Source organism: Leopardus geoffroyi, chromosome A1 (genome assembly GCF_018350155.1).
Source record: "Leopardus geoffroyi isolate Oge1 chromosome A1, O.geoffroyi_Oge1_pat1.0, whole genome shotgun sequence".
Taxonomy (NCBI): Eukaryota; Metazoa; Chordata; class Mammalia; order Carnivora; family Felidae; genus Leopardus; species Leopardus geoffroyi.
The window spans coordinates 71,480,492-71,505,893 of record NC_059326.1 but is presented as its reverse complement, the minus strand read 5'-3'; the positions used below and the strand labels follow the sequence as shown (position 1 = coordinate 71,505,893).

At 38.1% G+C, this 25,402-nt stretch overlaps 1 protein-coding gene across 9 annotated transcripts in view; it reads right to left on the bottom strand.

Moving 5' to 3' along the window:
* PCCA (propionyl-CoA carboxylase subunit alpha) overlaps positions 1-25,402 on the bottom strand; it is a 416,136-nt gene that overhangs the window by 192,158 nt on the left and 198,576 nt on the right. For all 9 annotated transcript variants that reach the window (XM_045481124.1, XM_045481175.1, XM_045481160.1 and 6 more), the window contains 3 exons: positions 22,999-23,067; positions 21,014-21,089; positions 3,499-3,609 (listed from right to left, as the gene is read on the bottom strand). In XM_045481124.1, coding sequence (XP_045337080.1) covers positions 3,499-3,609; positions 21,014-21,089; positions 22,999-23,067 — 256 coding nt within the window. The remainder of the gene's footprint in view (positions 1-3,498; positions 3,610-21,013; positions 21,090-22,998; positions 23,068-25,402) is intronic.

Sequence of the window (25,402 nt, the reverse complement as noted above, 5' to 3'; positions counted from 1 at the left end):
ATTCCTAGAAGAGTTACTTTTTTCATTAATTTTGTCTGAAACTCAGTGAATCTTTGCAACAACACATCAAGGCTTTCTCAAGAACAGTGAAACAAAAATCTCCCTTATTATTTCTTCTAAAATTAACCTTCCTTTACTTGTCCATCTTTTCTTCATGAAACTGTTATATACATACAAAATCTCTTGGATCATCCCTCCACATCTCTTATTTCACAAATTATTTCATCCTTTCTACTTTTTTACCTGTAGTAAAAGTGTAGGGAATAAGGGAATAGGACCCTTATTCCTTAGGGTCACTAGTTTAGTTCTTAAAAGTGACCATCCCACCTTTCGCTTTGCTGAAACACTTCTAAAAATCAGAGTTTTTATACTTTATTAAAGTCTCTCTCCTCTGATTTCATGTCCTTAAATGTTCTTACCATTTTTTAGCAAACTCTGTCATTTGACTCACAGGAGTTCTAACACAGCACCACCTGTCCTCAGCGATTGTTCTAGGTCTTCCTCCCTACATGGTAAACCTTTTCCTTTGTAAAGTCAGGTCAAAGGACCAGACGCTGGTATGCTGGTAAATAACAATCAACTCGGGTGTGAAGGAAGAAGAAATGCACCAGTGCAGGTTTTGACAGTTTCCTCACTGTAAATACTCTCTCCAAGGCTGATTTCAAACTACCGGCATCACATCAGAGAGGATGGATTGGGCACAGATGAGCAGTGCCCCAGAATAGTTCTTGGGGAAGTGCTGCAATGGTCTAAATGCTACCTCATCCTGGAAGCCATCCTTGATTCCCTGAATCGGAAGTGGTTTTTCTCTGTGCTCAAGACACTTTGCTTATATCTTCATTTAGCCCTTCTTTTGTCCTGTAGCGGTTAGTTCTTTACATATTTATTACCGTGTGATGTAAGCTCCTTAAGTGCAGGGAAAATATATTATTTGCTTTCCATTTTCTTCTAGAGCCTGCAGCAATTATTTGTTGGATGATTTTAATGACTGAATTCTCAAAGGCAATGCTACAGCCCAAATTTCATTTTACCACTATCACCAGCTAGACCCCAAGATACGACCTTTACTCCCCACTTGCCTGTGCTCACCAACCTGTCCCCATTTTTCCTTACACTCTTCTTTCCAGCGTATCTCTTAACTCAGACAAAAGACCCTATAGGGATAATATTCAGTGATGGAAACCAAAACAACTGCCCAGAGTACCAGCCAGCCAGACCAACCAGACCAGTTTAAAACTAACCATGCCACCACCCCCTGCCCTCAACCTGCACCTGCACAGATGGGCAGTGGAATGACTGACAGTTACCTTTACCTCATTATACTAAAATCTCCACCAAAGGAGGAACAAGCCTCATTTACATAACAAACAATGTATACATAGGTATATTTCCTTATGGCACATATGAGACCTTATGCCTGCCTTTACATACAATGACAAAGCTCCCTATCTAAATATTCATCCTAACCCTAAATAAAGGGAACCCATTCACCCTTGCCCAGAGAGTCACAGCTTTGGAAGTTATTCCCCATGATCTCCTCATTTGCTGCAAATTAAGTTCCCTTTATTTCATTATCCTGTTGCACAGATCTGTGCAACAGAAACCATGGTGTGGTGTCTGCCTGTGACTCACCAAGGAGCAACTCATACTGATTTGGTTACACCGCTTTTAAAGGAATAGAAATACTTGACTAAATTAAATGGAAAAGAAAAAGGTGTAATTAGTGGTATATTACTTGTGTTGAATCCAATTTTTGTTAAAAATCTGCAGCTTTCCAGAAGAGAAAAATAATTCTGATATCTTCTTCTGACAGGGCTAAAGGTTAAACTGTAGCAAGGCAAAAGAGAAAAAAGTCCAAAATGTTCATTACAGGCCAACTGAAATTATAGTTCCTAAAATAACTTCTTCCTCATTTTCCCTTTACTCCAGAGTCAAAATAACATCTTCCCCAGTTTTCATTTATTTTTCAAATAAATGCACAGCAGCTTTTCAACCTGAGACTCTAATAAGCAGATATGAAGAATACATTCCTGTGCATCCTATTTTTTGGTTTTAGTCACAGTAATTCATTCCAAAGGTCAACCTCAGAACCTTTAGTAACACTGTTCCAGTCCACAAATATATTTGGGATAATAAACATATATAATAGAAAATTTTAATGCAGTCATAAAAACACGTCCTCGCCTGTGAACAGTGCCTAGGATAGCTGGACAGATGGGAAGCAGACGGGTAATCCCAAAGGGACAAAATGACCCAGGCTCAAACATATGGAGAAGTTCCTGGATTAACTTCAGTGGCCACTTCCTGCTGTCTCTTTCAGGCACATATATCAAACAATCAGAGATGATACAGTTTAAAATATCAGATACCTGCTGTAGGGAAAAATAGGAAGGAGGAAACAGAGTAATCTGAAAAACAAGCGATAGTAGCCATTCAGAGAAGGACTGAACTGAGAATAATGTGAGGAAAGACAATGAGAGGTCCACATTAAGAAGGGCAAAGCTAGGTGTATACTTTTAAAGTGCTTACAGGCATTCTACAACAACAACATACAGCATACTCTGAAAACCTGTATGATCTGTGATTTTGAAGCCTAGCACAATTGAATGAGTACTGAAACAGGAGGTGGAAACTAAGTTCAGCTTCTGGCTTTATTATACTACTGGTCATTTAACCTCATCAAGCTCTCTGGGCTTTCGTTTCCTCACATGCAAAAATAAAGGATGAGATGAAATAATTGCTAATGGTCCTTTCTAACAACTTCTAACAATTTTTAAAACTGTGTTCCTATCTTGTATAAGCATGGATAGAATTACATTGTCCATGCTGATAATCCCCTATCAAAACAGAAATGTAATATAGTAAGTTTATCATGGAAAATGGCAATGTTAAGTTTTAAGTAAATTTCTGAGTTCCTTTGAGAATGTGTAACATTTTCTGATGCTAAATGTAGAGCACATAGTAATCAACTTCAATTAGAAATTTTAAATGCCATTTTCTTCCCCATAATGGGATCCAACACCATCTATGTACACATATAGACATTTACACAAATGTATGTATGCAAGCATGTTTGCTCTAAAAGTTCCCTCAAGTTTTCACCTGTTGTCTGCTTCTGCCTACTGTTTCATGACACATCACCATCATAAGACGCATTAGCCAAGCAGACATAAAAGCATATGGAAATCCTGAAAACATAATTCTGATCTTTTCCCTTGATGGGGCTTGAGGTTCAACTATATATAGCAAGGCAGCAGAGAAAAGAGGCCAAAATGTTCATGACAGTTGAATTTCTCACTCAACAAAATTATGGATTACTGCACATTCATGAGTCATTCATGAATACTCAAAATCATGAATGTCAATAGTCTAGGATACTCTGTTAATAAATCAAGTACAGTATAGACCAGAGGCCTTAATTTCAAAACAGAAAAATTATACATTATAATAAAGTATAAAATAACTTTAATACAGTAAAATACTTCAATGCACACAAACCTTTAAAGCCATCAGGATACACATCAGAAAGAAATTTAGTGTTGATGTCTCCTTCTATAAAACGTGAGTTGATTATCACCTCTCGGAGCAATGCAATATTATGTGTAACACCTAAAAATAAAAAGATATCAGATGGAATTAGAGAACAAAGAGTCAGTTAAAAATCTAAGTCTTACTATCTAGAGAAATTTATCATCTGTGTCTTATGATCTAGCAAGAACCAGGCAAGATTATCCATCTCCTTAACTTCAAGTAACAACAAAAAAGGTCTGAATCTGTGGTAGCAATAAAATACTAAATGTAAGCCTGAGAAGCTTGTGATTGCCAAGTCAATTTAGTAGGGAAACAAATGTCTTTTCAGTAAATGGTACTAACATGTCCATTTGGGAAAAAGGACATTGAACTTCAGCCCTATAACTCACACCATACACAAAAATTAACCTAAATTGGATCACAAACCTAACAGTAAACCCTAAAACTTCAAGACTTATGGGAAATGTAGGAGAAAAATCTGTTATCTTGAGATAGGCAATAGATTCTTTGGTAGTACACAAAAACCATGAGCCATAAAAAAAAGAAACTGTACTTCATCAAAATTTAAGTCTGCTTCAAAGGATACAGTTAAGTAAACAAAATGGTAAGCCACAGACAGAGAAAACGTGCACAACACACATATCAGACAAAGAACTTGTATCCAGAATATATAAAGAATGCTTACAGCAGAGTAAGATGACAATGTAAAAAATGGCAAAGGATCTGAACACATTTCACAAAAGAAAATATGCAAATGAAAAGTTGTTCCGAGCGCCTGGCTGGCTCAGTCGGTTGAACGTCTGACTTCAGCTGAGGTCGTGATGATCTCAGGGCTCGCGAGTTCGAACCCCACATCGGGCTCACTGCTGTCAGCGTAGAACCCGCTTTGGATCCTCTGCCCCCTCTCTGTGCCCCTCCCCGACCTGTGCACTCTCAAAAATAAATAAAACTTTTTTTTATTTTATTTTATTTTTTTTTTTTCAACGTTTATTTATTTTTGGGACAGAGAGAGACAGAGCATGAACGGGGGAGGGGCAGAGAGAGAGGGAGACACAGAATCGGAAACAGGCTCCAGGCTCTGAGCCATCAGCCCAGAGCCCGACGCGGGGCTCGAACTCACGGACCGCGAGATCGTGACCTGGCTGAAGTCGGACGCTTAACCGACTGCGCCACCCAGGCGCCCCTAAAACTCTTTTTTAAAAAGTTGTTCAACATTGCTATCATCAAAGGAACACAATGAGATGCCCCCCAAAACCAATTTAAGTGGCTAAAGGTTAGAAGACAGAAATATCACATATCAGTGTGGATGTGAAACAGTAGAATTGTCACACCCTGTGGTGAGGATATAAATGGCACAAATACTTTGGAACTGCATGGCAGTTTCTTAAAGAGTTATACATACATACGATTCAGACAAGTCACTCCTAGGTAACCTATCCAAACACTTATACACATAGGTTATTAATTTATTTACAATGGTCAAAACTGGAAACAATCTAAATGTCCATCAACAGGTGAATGAATTAGCAAAGTGTGGTTTGTCCATACAATGAAATTCTATTTAGCAATAAAAAGACAGGGGTTACTAAAAACACAAGAATGAATCTCAAAATAATTACGCCGAATTTAAAAAGACTACTGTAGGAGTCCATTAATATAAAATTTCAGAAAAGGCTAAAAAACCTACAGTGACAGAAAACAGATCACACAGTTGCACTGGGACAGGGGTAGAGACACCGAGGATTCCAAAGGCAATGAGGAAACTTTTGGAGGTGATAGAAATGTTCAGCATCTTGATTGTGGTGGTGGTTTCACAGGTGAATACGTATGTCCAAACTCATCAAACTGAATAAATACGAGAAGTTCATTTCATGTCAAGTATACGTCAATGAGTAGTAAGAAAGGAGGAGGGGGGAAAAAAAGAAAAAGAAGAAAAGAAAGAAAAGAACAGCTTGTGATCCAGCAGGAAACACTGAGTCTGGAACACAAGGACCACTACAAAGTTATGTTACAATAGCTAACTGCCACAACAGGGACTCGAAAGGTATCAGGAGAGTTCTGTGAGATAGAAGGGCTTTATGAACGGAGTATTTGATCTTGGTCACGCAGATTACAAAGATGTAAAGAGGAATAAAAGGGAGGATGAGAGGCATGTCAAATCCAGGGAGAGCAGGAATTCGATCAGGCTTCCACAAGAGGAGCAGGGGACTGGAGTATGATAGAGCTGAAGTCATGAGAGGTTTGCTAATTCCTTCCAGTTTCTTCACCCACTTCCATACTCGTCTATACCATTTCAGACAGCACAGTCCTCATCATACAATTCTGCTGCATAACAAACCTAGAAATATCAGGCTATTCAAGTCTTGTAGAGTGCTCATTTTTATAAAAATAATTCCAAAGTAGGGTACCTGGGTGCCTCAGTCGGTTGGGCGCCTGACTTCAGCTTGGGTCATGATCTCACGGTACGTGGGTTCGAGTCCCGCATTAGGCTCTGTGCTGACAGCTCAAAGCCTAGAGCCTGCTTCAGATTCTGTGTCTCCTCTCTCTGTCCCTCCCCAACTTGCACTCTGTCCGTCTCTCTCTCTCAAAAATAAACATTACCAAAAAAATAAGTAATTTTAAAAAATAATAATTCCAAAGTAAGCAAAGAATCAGAACCTCAGGCTCAAGTACCAGATCTACCTCTTACCTTGGGTAAGCTACTTCACCTCTCAAATGTTTAGTTTCCTCATTTGTTAAGTGGTGATCACAGCAGGACCTATTTTGCATTACTGTCATGAGGTACAAATGAGGTAATGCTTAAGGCAATGCCAGGCACTCAGGAACATGCATCAGTGTTGTGCTCATTATTATCCTTTCACATGAGAACCGATACACAGCAGAAGACAATGTGTAGTTAATCAACATCAGACATGGGAGCCCGAGCAGCTCAGTCCGTTAGGCATCTGACTCTTGATTTCAGCTCAGGTCACAATGTCATAGTTCGGGAGCTCGAGCCCCACATTGGGCTTGTGCTGCAGGTGTGGAGCATGCTTGGGATTCTCTCTCTCCCGTCTCTTGCTGCCCCTCCCTCTCCCCCTCCCCAAAATAAACAAACTTTAAAAAAAAAAACACATCAGAGGGCAGATGCACTGGATCTGAAGCCTCAGCACTGACCTCCCTCCCCAACTTCCAGTTTCATATCCTATAGGAATCCAGTTCCTCAAAAGTAGTTTACACCTCTCTATCCAGAGAACATAGCCATCCTATTAGGCGGTGTTTAGCAAACTCGGCGCACAGATCAGACCACCCCCTATTCTTGTATATCGAGTTTGTTTTTTTTTTTTTAATTTTTTTTTTCAACGTTTATTCATTTTTGGGACAGAGAGAGACAGAGCATGAATGGGGGAGGGGCAGAGAGAGAGGGAGACACAGAATCGGAAACAGGCTCCAGGCTCTGAGCCATCAGCCCAGAGCCCGATGCGGGGCTCGAACTCACGGACCGCGAGATCGTGACCTGGCTGAAGTCGGACGCTTAACCGACTGCGCCACCCAGGCGCCCCTTGAGTTTTTTTGGAATACAGCAGTGTTTACATACAGTGTGTGTGCTCCAAGAGTCAATCAGTTGTAATAGAGACCATATGACCCACAAAAGTCTAAGCTATTTACACTCTAGCCCTTCCCTGAGAAAGGTTGTGGACATTCGCTATAAGGTTTTTAACAATGTTGATATTCTGAGCAAATTAGTCTACACCTATCAACATTTATTCTAAACCTACTGGTCATGTGGCAGCTAGATATCACACACAGGAAAAAATATGAGAGCAAACACTGTAACACTATGGTACCTGCTTTGGGGGAACTTTCAGTAACCAGTCACAGAATAAGCAAATTACAAAGAAAAGAGACTTAAAACTAAGAAATTGTGATCTAGAGAGAATGAATCGTATATCTAAAGTTTAGTAAAATAGAAATTGTAATAGTAATATATGTTTAAAAATATGACAGCCTGCGGGTTTCACCGAAAATGTGATTTCCATTTTGTACACAGTAACAAGAGTCTTAGCAGAACAAAAGACTCCACAGACACAGACTCTATTTTCCTGTCTGTCCTACAGCTGGACCTGACAAACTGATTTCCAGACAAGGGGCTGGAAGTTAGAGTGATGTGCCCAATTCTAGCCTCGTTTACTTGAAAAGAATAATTACTTGGGCTTCCTTTCCTCCCTCTTCCTATGGGCTTCCTGATATGGCAGGAACTCAGCTCTGGAAATGAAGGTGAAACAGAGCAACATGTTGGCAAGGGGGGAGGGAGGATCTCCTGAAATGACCACAGAACCACAAGACACAAGCTTGCCCCATCAGCACAGACCAGCCAGCCAGTTAAATGAGAAGTAAATAATATTCTATCTTATTTATACTACTGTATTTAAGAATCTTTGTTAAGGCAGGTTACCCTGTACTCTCATGTATACATATGGGGGAGAAGGGCATACTTTCCAATATGATTTCCTATTTCTGAGCCAACCAACTAGGCATTTCTCTATGCATATCTTTATACTAGACAATGTTAGCAAACATGTGCAAAAATCTGAGCATTATCTGTTCCTCACTCAGAAAATACCAAGTGCCTAAAAACTTTATAAAAGCCAATTTTCAATCTATCCAAACTGCTTCAAAACATTTAGAGAAAGTTCCCAATTAAAATATTAATGGTATTCCTTTAGCTACATAAATTTCCAAGGAAGAAGTTATCACATACAGACAATGACCTAATAAGTATCTTGCATAGCACATGCCCCAAACAAATTATCTCAACCTTGCTCTGTGGGTAATGCAGTTATCCCAACCTTGCTCTGTGGGTAATGACTTAGCCAATATTCAACCACTCATGCGTTGAAGGGCTGTTGTAATTATGTGTATTTCTACGAGGAAAGTATTGGAAGGTGTAAGAAACTTCATCTGATGACACAAGTATACCTCACAAATCATTGCAAAAATGTGACATCTTCGTCTACTATAGGTGATATTCGGGTAGATGAAAATGAAGAGCAACTGAAAGCAACGTGCTACGAGTGCTTAGAAAGCCAAACGCAGTAGGCACGAATTTAAAATAAAAGACTCCTTGAAAGAGGTCAGGCTGTGAAAGGGAACTGAATCCCTTTGATGCGTGTTTTACAAACAGACAAAACTAAAGTGCTTTTGAAGAAGGAAAGGGAATGGCTTGCCAGAAGAGATTTCTATGCATAGGCAACAACAGATGTGGCATTCCAGGAAGAGAGAAGTATCTGTGACTTACGCAAATCATCCTAGCTGGGAAAAGAAACAGAGAAAGACACAGAAGGACACAAAGATGGGTAATATAAGGGAGGAACAAAGAATTCTCATGTTGTTTTGGACACCACCAGGTATTTGTGTGGAGAGAACTGGAAGATGGGCACCGTGGCCAAAGAGCATGAGCAAAGGAGAGAGCTGTGTGCCTAAGAAGTCCAAGGGCGGGGGAAGGGGGGGGGGGGTCCAGGTCTGACAGTCGTCCAGGTCTGACAGTCATGCAAACGTTTTACCTTTCTTTGAGAGCAACCAGAACAGTTGAAGCAGGGCAGGAACAACTACGTTTGAGCTCCAGGAACCATGCAGGCTGTTAGTGGACTGGGGTCTGGGGAAGGGTGAGGGTGTAAGTGGGAAAAACCATTAGCTGACAATTGCAGGAGACATGTTGAAAAATTGCAAGGCATCAGACCACAGCAAGAGTGTGGCCACTACAGACGGAGAAAAGCAGATGGACTGGAGAGACATTTAGCAGGCAGAGAGGGCATGATGATTTAGTGGACATCAATGGGGGAGACAGGGGGACCTGGCTGGCTCAGTAAGTTAAGTGTTCAGTTGTAAGTTCAGGTCCCATGGTAAAGATTACTTAAAAGTAAAATCTTTAGGGGCACCTGGGTGGCTCAGTCGGTTAAGTGTCCAGCTCTGGATTTGGGCTCGTCATGATCTCACGGTTCACGGGTTTGAGCCCCACATTGGGCTCTGTGCTAATGGCGTGAAGCTTGCTTGGGATTCTCTCTCTCTCTCTTTCTCTGTCCCTCCCCTGCTTGAGCTCTCTAAATAAATAAACAAACACTTTAATGAAAAAATTAAAATAAAAACTTAAAAAAAAAAGAATAGGGGAGAGGAGTCAATCACAACATGCACCCTTCTGGCTCTGTCATGCTACATGACTGAAGACCCCACTTACAGACAAGAAACAGGTTAAGAGGGAAACATGTGATTTACTTTGGGCAAGTTCAACTGGAGAGGCCTGGGAGAGTAGACTGATGGTATCCCTGTGGTTAGAGTTCAGAAGAACAGGTCCGTTAGAACGGAGCCACCCACAACACAGAACGCATGGGGGCAGATGCCCACATGAAGAAATCCAGAAACAGAAATGCAAGACAAAGCCAGCAGTATGTAGCTTGTCCCTATATAATAACTCAAGTTTCGAAGAAGAAAACATCCTAAAGGAGGGACTGGAAAGGATGAAAGTACGAAGCTCAGGGTGCAGCTGGAATTTCATTTCCAAAAAAAAAAAAAAAGTGTTCTTAGGTGTAATTTAGTATTTCAAAATGTTTCCATTTGTAAGCTTCTGGATAAATTGTAAATAATGTAGAATCTAGGAGCACCTGGATAGCTCAGTTGATTGAGTGCCTGACTCTTGATTTCGGCTAAGGTCATGATCTCTCGGTTCACACGATCAAGCCCCGTGTCAGGCTCTGCACTGACAGTGGGAAGCCTGCTCATGCTCTCAGTCTCTCTCAAAATAAATATACATTTAAAAAAAAGTAATAAAGAAAGGCAATCTAACTTTCAGAATTTCTGTCCTTCCCTCCTCCCTCCAGTTAAATAAAAATAATAGTGTTTAATTACAAACTTCATATTTTGTATTTAACTTTACTGGCTCTCCTGTTACAACCTAGTGATAGTATAAATTTTCTTGTTCCTCTGTGAGGCTGAAGTCAAAACAGCATCAGACTGTCTTCAGGAAACTCGAACATAAAATTTCAGAAATAATGATCATCTGAACAAAAATTAAGATTGTTTTCTGATAGTGATCAATTTGTGATTGAGGACATCAAAAAATTACAATGTATGCAGTTTCAGGGCGCCTGGGTGGCTGTTTGTTGAACACCTGACTCTCAATCTCAGTTCAGGTCATGATCTCAAGATTCATAGGTTCGAGCTCCAGGTCAGGCTCTGCGCTGGCAGCACAGAGCCTGCTTCGGATTCTGTCTCTGCCCCTATCTGCCTCAAAATAAACAAACTTAAAACTTTTTTTAGTAAAATGTATGCAGTTTCGGGCACCTGAGTGTCTCAGTCAGTTACGTTTGCCTCTTGATTTTGGCATAGGTCATGATCTCACAGTTTGTGGGATCGAGTTCTACATTGGTCCCTGCACGCTGACAGTAGGGCCTGCCTGAGATTATCTCTCCCTGGGCCCCTCTACCCTACTCCTGTGTGCTCTCTAAAAATAAAATAAATCTTTAAAAAAAATAAAAATAAAAATAAAGGGGTGCCTAGGTGGCTCAGTTGGTTAAACATCCAACTTCGTTTGGCTCACAACATGGTCTTGTAGTTCATGAGTTCAAGCCCCAAATCGAGCTCTGTTCTCTCAACTCACAGCCTGCTTCTGACCCCTCTGTCTTCCTCTCTCTCTCTCTCTGCCCCTCCCTCACTTGCACTCTCTTCCTCAAAAATAAACATTTAAAAAGTAAATAAATAAATAAAATGTATGCAATTTTACAGGATAAATGATATGTTGTATTTTTATTACAAATTCAAAGTTGTAAAAAGTGATTTTAGAGAAGTCAAAGGAATTATAAGCAAACATTAATTTACTTTGTGGATATCAAAGAGCAGAGCCACTCAAGCACACAAATGAAGCATGGACTTTCAAAACTATTTCTACTTGAATAGTAAATAGAGCATGAAAACAGACTTTTATCTTGCTAAATGATGTTTCAGGAATAAAATTACTACACAAAAGCATTTTCTCCTTAAATGTTCTCTGAATGAAAGATTACATATTACTATGCAAAATCAAATCATTATGTTTTTCTTTCTGAAGGACTAGAAGATGAAACAATGGCTAATGGCAGACAACCAAAATCTAGGTGCCTCAACTGACTCCAAAGACTACTGTACATTCACTGATTCTAAAGCCAAATGGGGGAATAATCAAAGAACTATTTTCTTCCCTAAAAGCACAAAAGAACAGATAAATGGGACAAATCACTGGACTGTTCAAGAGATATCCTACACATCTGAAAGTTACCATTTTGTACATAGTTACTTTTTTTCCATGTCCCAGGAAAGACAATGCTGTTTAAAGCAACCTTGTTCAAACAAGAAGTCGGTAGCAGAGGTACTCTGAGACATAGTTTATAACTTCAACGATATTATTAATCACATACTCATAAAAATTATGGCTCTCGGTTTTAGACAGGGAATTGAAAATGACCTCTACCAAAGTTCACAAGGTCCCATCTGTATGGGAAATCACCACCAGGCCACAGAAGAGACGACCCCTAGGAGCGGCTTTCTCCTGACTACCTGCTGTTTCCAAAACACTGGCCAGACGTTAGCTGCACACACTGCCAGGATCAAACAGAGGCCAAAAGTCACTGCTTATTTCATGGGGACTCAGAAATTAACTTTAACCAAATTACATCTTTGCTCTCAAGATTTTTTTTAACAAAAGCTCACAATCCGCTTAGGAAAAAAATTATTTGAACAACTAAGCAGTTATCCAACAAGACAGTAAATTGTCCTTCACAAAACAATTTCTTTAAGCCCTCTATCCTTTAGAATTTATCAGATAAATAATATATCATCACAAATGCATCTGTTTTTATTCCTTAAATAAAACTCCTCAGGTTTGGGAGGAGGGGACACATGCTCCTCTTCACCTAATTTTTTAAACTTTTTATTTTGGAACAATTTCAGAATTATAAAAAAAAAAACCTCATAAAATAGTAGGAAGAATTATTGCATATCCTTTACCCCAAATATTTATTTATTCACTTATCATTTATTTATCATATTTTTTTATCTTTACACACACACACAATTCTTCTTAAACATCTGGGGGTAAGCCAAAGACAGGATGTCTTTACCTCTCCACACTTCGGTGTATTTCCTAAAACCAAGGTAAGTCTCTCATGTAATCACAGTACAATGACCAGGTCTGGAAATTAACATTGATAACAGTATCATCATCTAATCTACAAACCTTGTTCAAATTTCATCAACTGTCTCATTTATGACCTTTATGACAAAAGAAAAACATTTTTTTTTTCTGGTCCAGGAACTTATCCTACATTAGTTGCCACGTATCCTTGGTTTCCTTTGATCTAGGTAAGTTGATCCACTTTTGTGTTTCTTGACCTTGACACTTTTGAAGAGTACAAGCCATTTATTTTGTACACTATCTTTCAGTTTGGTTTGTCTGCTGTTTCCTCACGATTATATCCATGTTATACATTTTGGAGAAGGACATCACAGAAATGATGTGCTATTTTCAGTGCATCATACCTCAAGAGGCATGAGATGTTGATATGTCCCATTACCAGTGATGCTAACTGTGATCATTTGGGTAAATTGCTAGGTTTGTCTATTTTAAAGGTGTTATAGTTCCCATTGTAATTAATTAGCATCACCTGGGGATATACTATGAAACTATGCAAATACCTGTTTCTCATCATATTTTCACCCACTTATCTTAGCATCTGTCATTGATGATTCTGACCCTAGACAATTTGGTGTTTACCCCATGGGGATTCTTCTATATTTATAAGTTAAAAATCTGCTGTGGAGAAGAGCTGTGCCTCTTGCCTCTTTTATCTTTCTTATCTATTTATATCAGTATGGACCCACAGGCTCTTGTCTTATTCCATGGGCTTTAATCCATCGCTAACATTATTTATTTTGTTGCTGAAGTTTTCCCAGATTGGCCAGTGGGAAACCCCATAGAGCTGGCTCCTGTGTCTTTTTGACATATCATCTTTGAGCACTTGATTACTTTCTTATACAAGATGTTTCAGGCTCATCTTACGCTCTTCCAGAAATCAGCCGTTTTATCATGGAGTAGTGGTTCCATTTATGAGACAAAGGTATTTAAAAAATAAGATCTGAGTTCCTGGTATGCTCATTGCTATGGGTGCCAATGTTTCCATGACCTCTCAGCAGGCCAGTCGTTCTCAGTTGAGGGTGATTTGCCCCCCTCCCTCATGACATATGGCAGTGTCTGGAAATACTGGGTTGTCCCAACTGAGGAAATGCTACTGTCTTTTAGTGGGTAGAGGCCAAGAGTGGTGATAAACATCCTACAATGCAAAGGATACCCTCCTGCACACACAATAAAAAAATGTTTACCCAAAAATGTCAGTATTGCTAAAGAAACCCTGAGCTACAGAATTTGTGTATATACACACACATGTGCAGTAACACATTTATACAGTTATTTTTCAATATATGTTAAAAACCATGAGTTTCCACTGATACCTCCAATTTCAACTCAATACATAGGACACATTTAGAATGGAAATCCTCATCCATTTCCCCATCTGTAACCTCTTTCTCTGACAAGAAGAAATGTCACTCATCTTATCCACAATCCATGTATTTATTTCCTTAATCCCAGAATATACATAAACTGGTTTCAGAACTGCTAACCCATGAACTAAGAAAAACAAACCTACTAACTACAGTTCGATGTTTGCTTCTACTGTTTTTAAGCCTGAGGATATGCAGTTAAAATATGCTTAAAAGTTATTTAAAGCTAGTTTTTTTAATCTCTCTCTCTCTCCCTCCATCAGTACATTATTCATAAAATTCTGTCCACTGTTGGTATTCCATTTAGAGCTTTTCCCCCAGAATGTCAATAATTTTATTTGGAAATGTTAATGTCAGAATTCTAAAAGTATAATTGGAGAAGCCTCTCTCCTTTATCTCAGGTACTTCATTTCCCATCCCCCAATCATTTCTACCAGATGAGGATCTGGGAGGTACACCCTATAGGTCCACCATCTTATTAGCTCTGCTCTTGTGTATGTGTGTGTGTTTCCACAAATAAGCAGATACATGTATATATTCTTATTCCCCCTAATCATCCACCAATATCTAGTCTATTTTTCCTGTAATAAGAGAAATGCTACTTTTTAGCTTAGTATATGGCCACCTTGGTATCAACCACATTGTCCATCTTCCTAGCAGATAGGTATGACCATGTGATTAAATGCCAATAGGATGGGAGCAGAAATAAAGGGTGCTTTCTAGGTTATGCCCTGAAAAAAAATGGGTGTGAACTCCCCTTGCCCCTGCCACCTTCCTGCTGAGGCTGGATGATGGGCATAAAAGCAGCCACTCTGGAGCCCCCAAATGAAAACCATCTGCTGTGAATCCAAGTCTCCCTACCAGCCCTTGACAATATTTCCTTTTGGGACTATGACATGGTAAATATGTTAAATTTTATCTTTCACAGGTCACTGTATTTTTCATTCTCTTTGTTATAACTGCTTAGACTACAGCCTAACTATGAAGGTCCTTGGGTGGGAAGAGGACTGAGCATTCCAGCAAATGAAAACAACAGTGAAGCAGGAAGGAAGGAAGGGAAAAAAAAAAAAAAAAAAGAGCATGAGACAAAGTTGTGTAAATGACCAAAGAGTCACATGAGGGCAATAGGGAAATATTAAAGGGTTTTAAGCAGGGTTGGGATTATACTTTAAATTTTATGCTGTTCAAACCAAAGAATGGATTGGTGCAGACAAAGAGTATTTACAGAGAACCTGTTCAGAAAGCTCTTACCTGAGCCATGACACACATAGCTGGAGTATGGGATAGCACAGCCAAAGAAAGGAAATAGAGGTTATTTAGATGAAGTTACAGATCAAGCCCCCTCAAAATGCCTCAGAAACCACTTTTCTGAGCCCAAGGGTTCACCTTCCTACCAGGTACTTCAAGGATTTTGCATCCATCACCAGAAGGCCTAGGTTCTCTGGCCATCTCTCATCCTTGGAACATCAGCTGATCTAACCACTCTCACTTCCCCAAAACACCTCTTCCAACTCTTTTCTAGGCCACTCCACAATGTTTTCTGAGACTGCCGCTTCATGATTACCACTCAGGTCTACTGAGGGTTCAGTATTTTCATGGAACATTCCATCTATCTCCTTGCCTCACTGAAAACCTCAGTGACCTCAAGGACCTCACTTCTCCAGCAACCTTCACATACCTCCGTGAGACCCACTGTCACTTCTAGAACATTACCTCTTCTAATCCTTGGAGAAACTTCTATTTCCTTGAGGCTTATTTTAGCTGGCCAAAAAAGTCTTCCCCAATTCTCTGTCATCTATCGACATCTCTTTTAACAACCCAATATTCGCTGCAGAATTTATGTCACCTGGAAGATGCAGAATTTATGTCACCTGGAAGGAAGAACCTTCCTTCCTTCCCCTAACTCATGTCACCATGAGTATGACCCAGGTAACATCCTCGCCACTCAGCTCTTTGGATCTCATTTCAAATTACCTATTCTTTCACTTTAGCCACCTAGTCCCAGAGTCAAACCCTAAAATCATCTAGTGTTCACTAAGTGCACCATATTTGAAATCACCAACTCAAAATAAATTGCTTTCCAACTGCAACCCCTATCTTTCCACCTCCTTTCCCAAGAGACTTGACTGGACCAATACTGAAACTTCCAATCTAGACTATGAGACATTCTGGAAGTCAGCTGCCCTTCACTCTTATGAAGAGTTAATGATACGAAATACAAAAAGAGCAAGATAATAAAGAGAAATAAATAAAAGCAACGTGTAAACTCTAAGTGGACCATAGGTGGTGTTAAAAAAAACAAACAGATAAACAGATATAAAAAGACACTTAGCGAAACTAAGGAAACTTGAAATACGGACAGTATGTTGGACGATATTATGAGATTCCTGTCAATTTTCCTTGGTGTAATACTGGTTTTGTGATTTTGTTGGAAAACAATCTTACTTTTAAGATCCATGCTGAAATATTTAGGAGTCCTGTGTCATGACATCTGCAACTTTCTTTCAAATAGTTGAGGAAAAGAACAAGGAGAGAAGGGAGAGAGGAGAAGGAAGAAGAGCAAGGAGGAGGAGGAAGGAGAAAGCAAAGAAAGGTATAAATGGAGAGATAGAGGGAAAGATGTAGAAAAGCTTAACAATCTAAGTGAAGAGCATACAGGTGTGCAACGTACTATTTGTTCTTTTTCTCTAGGCTTGAAAATACCTAAAATAAAAGGCCTGGGGGCAATGTATCAATTGTATCAATATCAATATATAATATATATATATTATATATAACATATATAGGTATGTATTATGAGAGAGAGAGAGAGAGAGAGAGAGAGATCTCAATCTGACATGTATACATCCACATCTTTCTCTGTGCTCATCCAAACACAGTAAAGATACTTTAGGATGGGAAGGTGGCTTAACTGATGTGAGGCTGCACCACACACACTACTCTGCGAACCGCCTTTCTATTAACAATACATACAGACAGGCCTTCAAGTACCGGCTGTGCCGCAACTTATAGTGAAGACGCACAGTAATTCATCCGGTCGTTCATCCACTTGGTGGACATGATGGTTGATTACAATTTTGGCTACTTTAAATGCTGCGGTCACAGATGTCCTTGTAAATATCACTTCACAATTCGATCTTTTAACTCTGAAGGATAGATTCCTGAAAATTGCACAGCTCAGTCAAAGAGTATTCACTTTTAACATCCAACACCAGATTATCTTCCCAAAAGACAACAGTCAGTCATATTCCAAACAGGCCTGAGTGCGCTCTCTCCTATATTTCACCTCCACAGTAAGTTATCAGTCTTTTAAAAAAAAAAAATGCTGCCACTCTGGGGAGCTGTTTGAAGGAAACACAAAGTGAGGTACTCTCAACAGAGTCGCTTGTGAGAGTCACCTAAGGCAATGCTCACATTACTTCCAAAGAACCAAAAGCAAAGGTGGGAAAAGAAAAATGCCTCCCCCATCTGAATTCCCACCATAGTTTTTCACTCCAGTATTATGGCGTCTATAAATTTATGTCCTTTCTATATGTTTCATGCCAAGTTTACCAGAAACTCCTTGAAATAGGGCTACTGTCACTCATTCATTAATTCATTCAACAAATACTTATTACTCACTGACCATATCAAGCCCTAGTAATACACACGTGAACGAGATAAACACTATCACTGCCCACATGCACCTAATATTCTTATGGGATAATCCAACATTTAGCAATTAGTCAGGCAACTAATATTTTAATTATAGTTACGGTAAATGCTTTGAAGAAGCAGAACAGTGTGCAATGAAAACAAGTAACCCAGCACAGTACCAGGATTGACCCCAAATGGGTTTTCAATGTTATTTATCTATGGCTTCATCAATTTCCCATGTCACTGACTGATAATGACTCATGACATATGATCTTTAAATATGCGGTTTTACAACTCTAATGAGAGAAGGACAGAAGAAGATAGGAACTCAAGTTATTGAGCTGGTACTGTGCCAAGCCCTTTTGTGTACCTAACTTCAGTTCATCTTCGCTACTAATTTATAGAGCAGAGGCTAACGCTCCACTTTTAAATGTAGAGTATGAGATGCAGGGAGACAAAGTAACTTGACAAAACTCACATAGTTACTAAAAGGTGTCATGACAGGATAGGAACCTATGATTTCTATTTTATCAGAGTAAACCAAAGGCCTTTTCAAACTAGGCCTGGAAAATACATACAAAGTTAGGAGAATAACAGCAAGCCTACTATTCTGTATTTAAGTCACTTTAATTTAAAAATGTGGTAACTGGTGAACATTTATTATATATATATATATATATATATATATATATATATATATATACACACACACACACACACATATATATATACACACACACATATTAAGTAAAGTAAGTAAATTATTAAGTAAGCAAACATTCATTTAAATATAAAAGATGAAAAGTGTACTCTATAACTATGTTAGAGTATTCCTTTCAGAATAGACAGAGGAGAATACAACGCTAATATTTTGACCAAGTGCCCATATGCCATGGCACTACATTACATCAAAGCTTAATAGAGATGTGATTTGACAAAATATTCTTACACAAATGGACTATCTCAAATTCATGAATTTACCACTCAAGCTCATTAGAACAAAACTGAAATTAACCAATATCCAACAATTCAACAACCATAATAAAAATTACAAAGATATTGATGGGGGGAGGAATCTAGAAAGCTCTTACAAATACTTTGAAGGCCTCCGGGGATAATATTCCCTAGTACCTTGTTTATGTCTGTATGTGTGTGTAGTTAAACACACAGAGACCAACATACACCCAAATTAGATGTGTGTTCCAAACATGCACTGAAGTATTTCTGGGGGAATACTATTTCTAAGGAAAATAAACCCCTCCAAGCCTACTTAACCAATGTACAGAGAAAATATGTAGCTGCTGCTCATGATGGCTCATGATGGAACATGGCAGAGTTTAAAAACCAGTAAATACTCCACAATTAAGGCTAAAAAAGAACTAGAGAATGAGCTAGAAAGAACGTGAAGGGGATTTTTCAAATTTGTATACGCTTTGGATACTGAGGTTATGGATTTTATTTTTAGGTTCACTTGAGAACTGTTTTCCTTTCATTGACAGAGGTGAATCATTAGCACATGAGATTAGATACAATCACTGATTACCTGTTAGTCAACAAATGGGAAGAAAAGAGAGTGACAGTAAAAGGGAAGGGAGGGAAGAAGTTTCTCCAGGTATAACAAAAGAAAAGCTAGAAGAGAAAAGTGATTCAAAGTAATGATTATATGACTTAATTGCCATATATTAAAACAAGAAGAGGGGTGCCTAGGTGGCTCAGTTGGTTAAGCGTCCGACTTCAGCTCAGTCTCATGGCTAGTGAGTTTGAGCCCCGCATCAGGCTCCGTACTGACAGCTCAGTGTCTGGAGCCTGCTTCGGATCCTGTGCTTCCCTCTCCCTTGACCCCTCCCAGCTCACAATCTCTCTCCCTCCCTCTCTCCCTCTCCCTCTCTCTCTCTCTCTCAAAAATAAACATTTAAAAAAACTTTTTAATGATCAGGGAAAGGAAAATATGTAAAAATGGAGTCACTAAATTGTCCTGAGCCACTACTGTACAGTTGTACAAACTGTTCACTGCATATAGGCACTGGGTCAAGGGTGCAGAGTAAGGGTTTAATATGGTCCATTGCTAAGCTGGGCTCTCTGTCTCAGGGCTGGATGCGCCCAGAAAATGGAGCACTTTTCCTAATTCACACAAAGTTGTAGTCCACTTGCCAAGCCTTCTGACCTACAGGTCGTGTCCACTCAAAGGGAAGCCTTTGGAAATTACATAAAAGCTCTGTATGGACTTGAGAGGCGCTAAGTAATCATACTCCACCAACATTCTATCCCCTCAGCCTCCAATTCTAGCCTCCCAGCTCCACTGTTTTAGTAAGCCATGAGAAAAGAACAAAACTATACAGCCAGTCCTTCCTATGGGAATGTTCGTAGCCCACACTATTCACTCATAATTCAAAGTGAACTGTACTTTAAATTTGATGTTAAACTCCATTATTCTTAAGTTGATGATAATTTATGTTGGACTAAAATGAAATGATCTTTTCAATGCTAATAAAAAGTTGCTAATACAACTTACAACATAATTCACTCCTTAAGGGGGATTAGTATAACTTTGCTTTAATAATTTAAATAAAATGGCTGTGGGGCACCTGGTGGGCTCAGTCAGTGGAGCATGCAACTCTTGATCTCAGGGTTGTAAGTTTAAGCCCACACTAGGTGTAAAAATTAGTCAAAAATAAAATCTTTAAAATAAACAAATCAATAAAATGGCTACTCCTGATTCAGTTATCACTCCACATTCTACAGGCCATAGGACTGGACTTTGTTAGACATTAGAACTGACGTCTATGTACATGAGGCGACACTGTTACATATGCTAGAAGACATTCCATAATTTGCTCTAATTTATAGACACAAAAGGCTATTCCCTCACTCTCAAATTAGTCAACTGTAGGTCACTATATTTTATAGCTCCATACATTCTTAAGCTTCATACTTCAAAACACCATCAAAAACAATAAAAGACAATAAGTAGTTAATTTGCTGCACTGGCCTATAAAAGACTTTAGAAAAAAGAACCATTTCCCATACAATACATACCTATAAAATACTAAATATTTGTCTAGGAAAGGTTATGCACCGTAAGGTTAATTAAAGAATTTAAGGTATATATGTAAAGTATAGGGCTGCTAAGGAAAATAAAATACCTATTCTTAATTAGTATGCCTAATTCAAGCTTTTCTTATTTCTATTTAAATACATAGTAAGCACATTTTCTACTGAATTCTCTTCAAGCTGTTTTCTAGAACAGGACACCACCAAGACCTCAAATATTTGTTTTTACCTCGAATAACATAATTATCCAGTGCATCTTCCATTCTCTTCAGTGCTTCAGTTCTATCAGAACCATATGTGATCAGCTAAAAGCAAATAAACAAAAAACAATTTACATAGATAGATACCAATCTATCTAAAAGTCAAACAATTCATCCTAATAAAAATCAAAATACTTTGTAACAGGTTTCCCAAAACATCCTCTGAAATTTCACAGTAGCTCAATTTCTAATATAAAGTATGTCAATTAAGATTTTTTTTAAACTCAATAAACATCAGAATCAAGATATTTCAGACTTTTCTCCTACATTCACTATCACAGAAAAGAGCTATTTGAGATAAACAACAACATAATAAAAATAACCATAAAAAGTTTAAAAGGAAAGATATCAAAATGTGAACATTTGGGATAGAATATAAACATCTAGAATAGTGAAGGATAAGGCAAGATTTTTCTCTCCCTACGAAAATGTCGTTTCCAAGTCTGATACCCTGCATAGCTAACTTTTACACATAACATAGCATAGAAGCAAACTGTTCTTGTATTACAAAAACAGAAGGGTCTTACTGTTCTATATGATTTTGTGCCTATTTATAAGAATCTTCAACAAATTAGCAATTAAATACAAGCAACAAATAATATTTTATTGCTAATTTGCTTGTTAAAATAAGACTTTACCTACTCATAAAATATTTTTCTATTACATTAGTCAGTCTATAGTTTACAATTACTTTGGTACATTTCATCAGCTCCTCAGTATCAAGCCAGGTTGAAAATTTATTTGCAAGCCACTTTTCTGAACAGAAATGTATTCATCAAAAAATGGAACCACATATATCAAAATCAATCTATAATTTTTTTGTTTTTTTATTTTTAAATTAAATAGCACTTCTCTAACAAATGAAATACCTAAAGTTCACTTTAATAATGTTACTATAAAAACTTAAGTGAAAAAAAAATAAAAAAAAATAGTTTGCTACAAATACATAAAAAGTACTTGGGGGAGAAAACCATCTGACAAAGGGTTTTTAGTAAAAAAAAAAAAAAAAAAAGTAATAATAAAATCATTCTTCGGGATAGGGAAAACAGGATTTTCTAAATGAAATCCCCAGGTTTTGTTGGTTTTTTTGTTTTTTTTGGGGTTTTTTTTAGCGTTTATTTTTTGAGAGATAACAAACACAAGCAGGGGTGAGGCAGAGAGAAAAGGGAACAGAGGATCCAAAACGGGCTCTGTGCTGACAGCAGAGAGCCCAATGCAGGGCTTGAACTAACGAACCAAGAGATCATGACCAGAGCCGAAGTTGGATGCTTGACCAACTGAGCCACCCAGGCTCCCCATGAAATCCCCAGTTTCAACTACTGCAGTCAGAATCCTACATTTTATGAGATCTTAAGATTCTAATGATTTTGAAAGACCTAAAAATTTGAGCAGCATTGTTAATTTATTCTGGGAAGTCAAATTTCAAAAGACAGGTGGGCAAAAAGACATCTTGTACTCTAACATAAAACTTAATTATGTGCAATCACCACAAGTAATTAGTGATTCATAAAAATGAAAAAGAAATGGTAAAAAGTATGCCAAAAAACATGACCTATCAGCTCAACTCCTTGACATGGCAAGCCATCCATACTTCCACCTCAGGTAATTTCTAGGGATGACCAAATAACGTAATTCATGCTCACTGTATTGGCTGCACTGGAGCCACTGGTTAGATAACTTTATTATTGTTGGGGGAGGGGATCATCATTTGATTTGATTGGGGATGAGCAAATGACTGACTTGATTGGGGAGTATTACAAAGTAACATGCTGTTGAAATTTCTCAAGAGAAAGAAAATCTGCTCTGCTTTCACTTTTCCATCAATGCATAATTATTTGTTTAATTACACAGCACATGATTCAGAGAAAGGATCAATTTAAGATTTTTTTAACTTTAATACTTCCACTGTCTTTCAGGAGAAAAATGTACAAAGCCATTAGGAAATCGAACTAACTTTTGAAATCATTGGATCATAATAAATGCTAATGTCACTTCCTGGTTGGATGCCGCTGTCAACCCGGACCTGGGAGAAAGAAAGAAATGAAAGTAACTTCATATTGTGCAGATATTTTTCTAACAACAAATTTAATTTCCAAGGAGCAGATGGATAATTTAATCTCAAGTAACATTTCAACTTCTGGAAAACAGAAAAACAATCTAAACCATATAGAGACCAAATTATCTTGATCTGTTATACCATGTAGTATAACGCATTTTTTTGTTCTCACTCTAAACAAAGGAACGAAGAAACTGCAAAAAATAACAACAATAAAACTTTATACATCACTATCCTGGGATGCATTTGTAGCTATTTGATGGTGTCTTCCAACTGAAGCATGGCATGAATGATGCCCCTTCTAGGCACACTCCCCATTGTACCCTTCTGAGAGCTTCAGGGAGGACCCCAGTCAAGCCATGCAGCAGGACTCGGGAGTTCTGCTCATCGGCTCTACAAGAACGCTGGTCCTGTGACTTTCATGTCTGTAACACTTTCCTTTTTTGCCTTACCCTCTCAACTGTACATTTTTTCTCTGTTACTGTTAGTCCCCTGAGACTTTAATGTTTACACAGCTTTTCTCATAGCTTTGCTTTGTAAGGACACAGCCCCAATTAGAGTTCTGATTTTGCAATTTTCATGGGGGAAAAAAATAGCCCAAGTTCAAAATATTCTTTTGAAGAGCCTGATTGCTGTTAACCAGCCAACAAGTTAGTTAGTACATCGCTGATTCTTGTTTTCATCTCCCAGTTTGATACCAGCAGTAAGGCACAGAGGTTAGCCATGTAAAACTTTTAAAATGAGCAGTTGCTGAGGACGAAATATTTATTAAATTATTGTGCCTAAGTTTTGGAATCTGAGGTATTTAAAAGCTAATCAAAATACTTAAGACTGTCAAGCATGTCCTAGGGGTCTTGAAGATAGAGGAATTTAATCGAAGCTGCCAGAACAGCAGGACTTTGATGCCCAACATCGTAAAGGGGTGGGAAGAGAAGAGCGGAAGCTCACATAGCTCTTCACCTGTGGGAAGAAGCCTTCCTAATAAACAGCAGCTCATCTGTCTGCAGCAAGGCAGAAAAAGGTCAACACAGCGGCTGTTAGGCCTTTAATATTTTAATTTAGGCAATTATCAAGGGACCACATGTAGAACCTCTTGTCTAGAATATCCACATGAGGGTATGATGATGGCTTTATTATACAGTGACATCAAAAGATAAAGCATAGTTTCAATCTTTAAAAAAATCACACTACTATTATTCTCTTCGTAAGGTTTTAGAAGGTAACACTATAACAAACTCAGAGTGCTTTTATCTCTGCATTTGCAAACACAAAAGTATGGTTATTTGTATTTACATTCACATTCATATATGAAAATCTCAATTTTAAATGACAGTCACTCAGCACACTTAAAAATATCCTGGCTTTCTATTTTCTGAAAACATACTTCAGTGCTATGAAAGACACAGTGTTGATAAAAACTAGAAAAGAATTAATGGGGCAGCTGTGAAAGCAATAAAATCATAATCTACCCTCTCCCCACATTTACAGAGCCCCCAAATGGCAGCTGGCATCCAACTTACATAGCAGAAAAGAGCCTTCTGAACTTGCATTTTCTTAATTTTAGTAGTAAAAAGTTAAAGAGCTCATTTTATCACCATGTATTATTTAAAACCAGAGCATGCTTGCTAAAGCTGTGTTTCCAATTGATATTGGTAAAAATTCTAAGATCTTTGGCTTTAAATATATCCTCCTATTTGCTATGTAAACTGCTACAAACCTAGCGCAGAACTTTAATGTTCAACCCACTGGTAAAATAACATAGACAATAAAGATTATTTGTTACACTCTTCTCTGGTTCATAATTTAAAATTTTAGTCACTTTGAACAACACCATCCTGAAAGTTAAGTTACCTAGCGCTCTTAGATATAACTATTTCATTTACTAAAATTATGATCACAGAAGGTATGTCATTTTAATTTAAAAATACATAGGGTAAAATCAAGAGGTATTATACATAATCAACACACATCTCTAATCAAACACATGTCTCATTAGCAAATCAACATTTCCAATTTAAAACTGTAACAAAGCATGAAGACTCTGACTTATAATTTCCTGCTTATGTAGTTTTCAAATAATCATCAGCTTTTTTTATTTCTAACAATGAATTCAAAGTCAAATTAAGTTGCTATTCCCGGATGGAAACAAAGGCTACACACAAAAACATATATATATCTTAGCTTTTGCACACAAAGCTTTAAGAATAAGTCAAATGGAATTGTAACCAAATTTCTGAGAACAAAATTACAGAAACTACCAAATTTATAAAATGTGGTGATCAAAGACACACACAAAAAATCT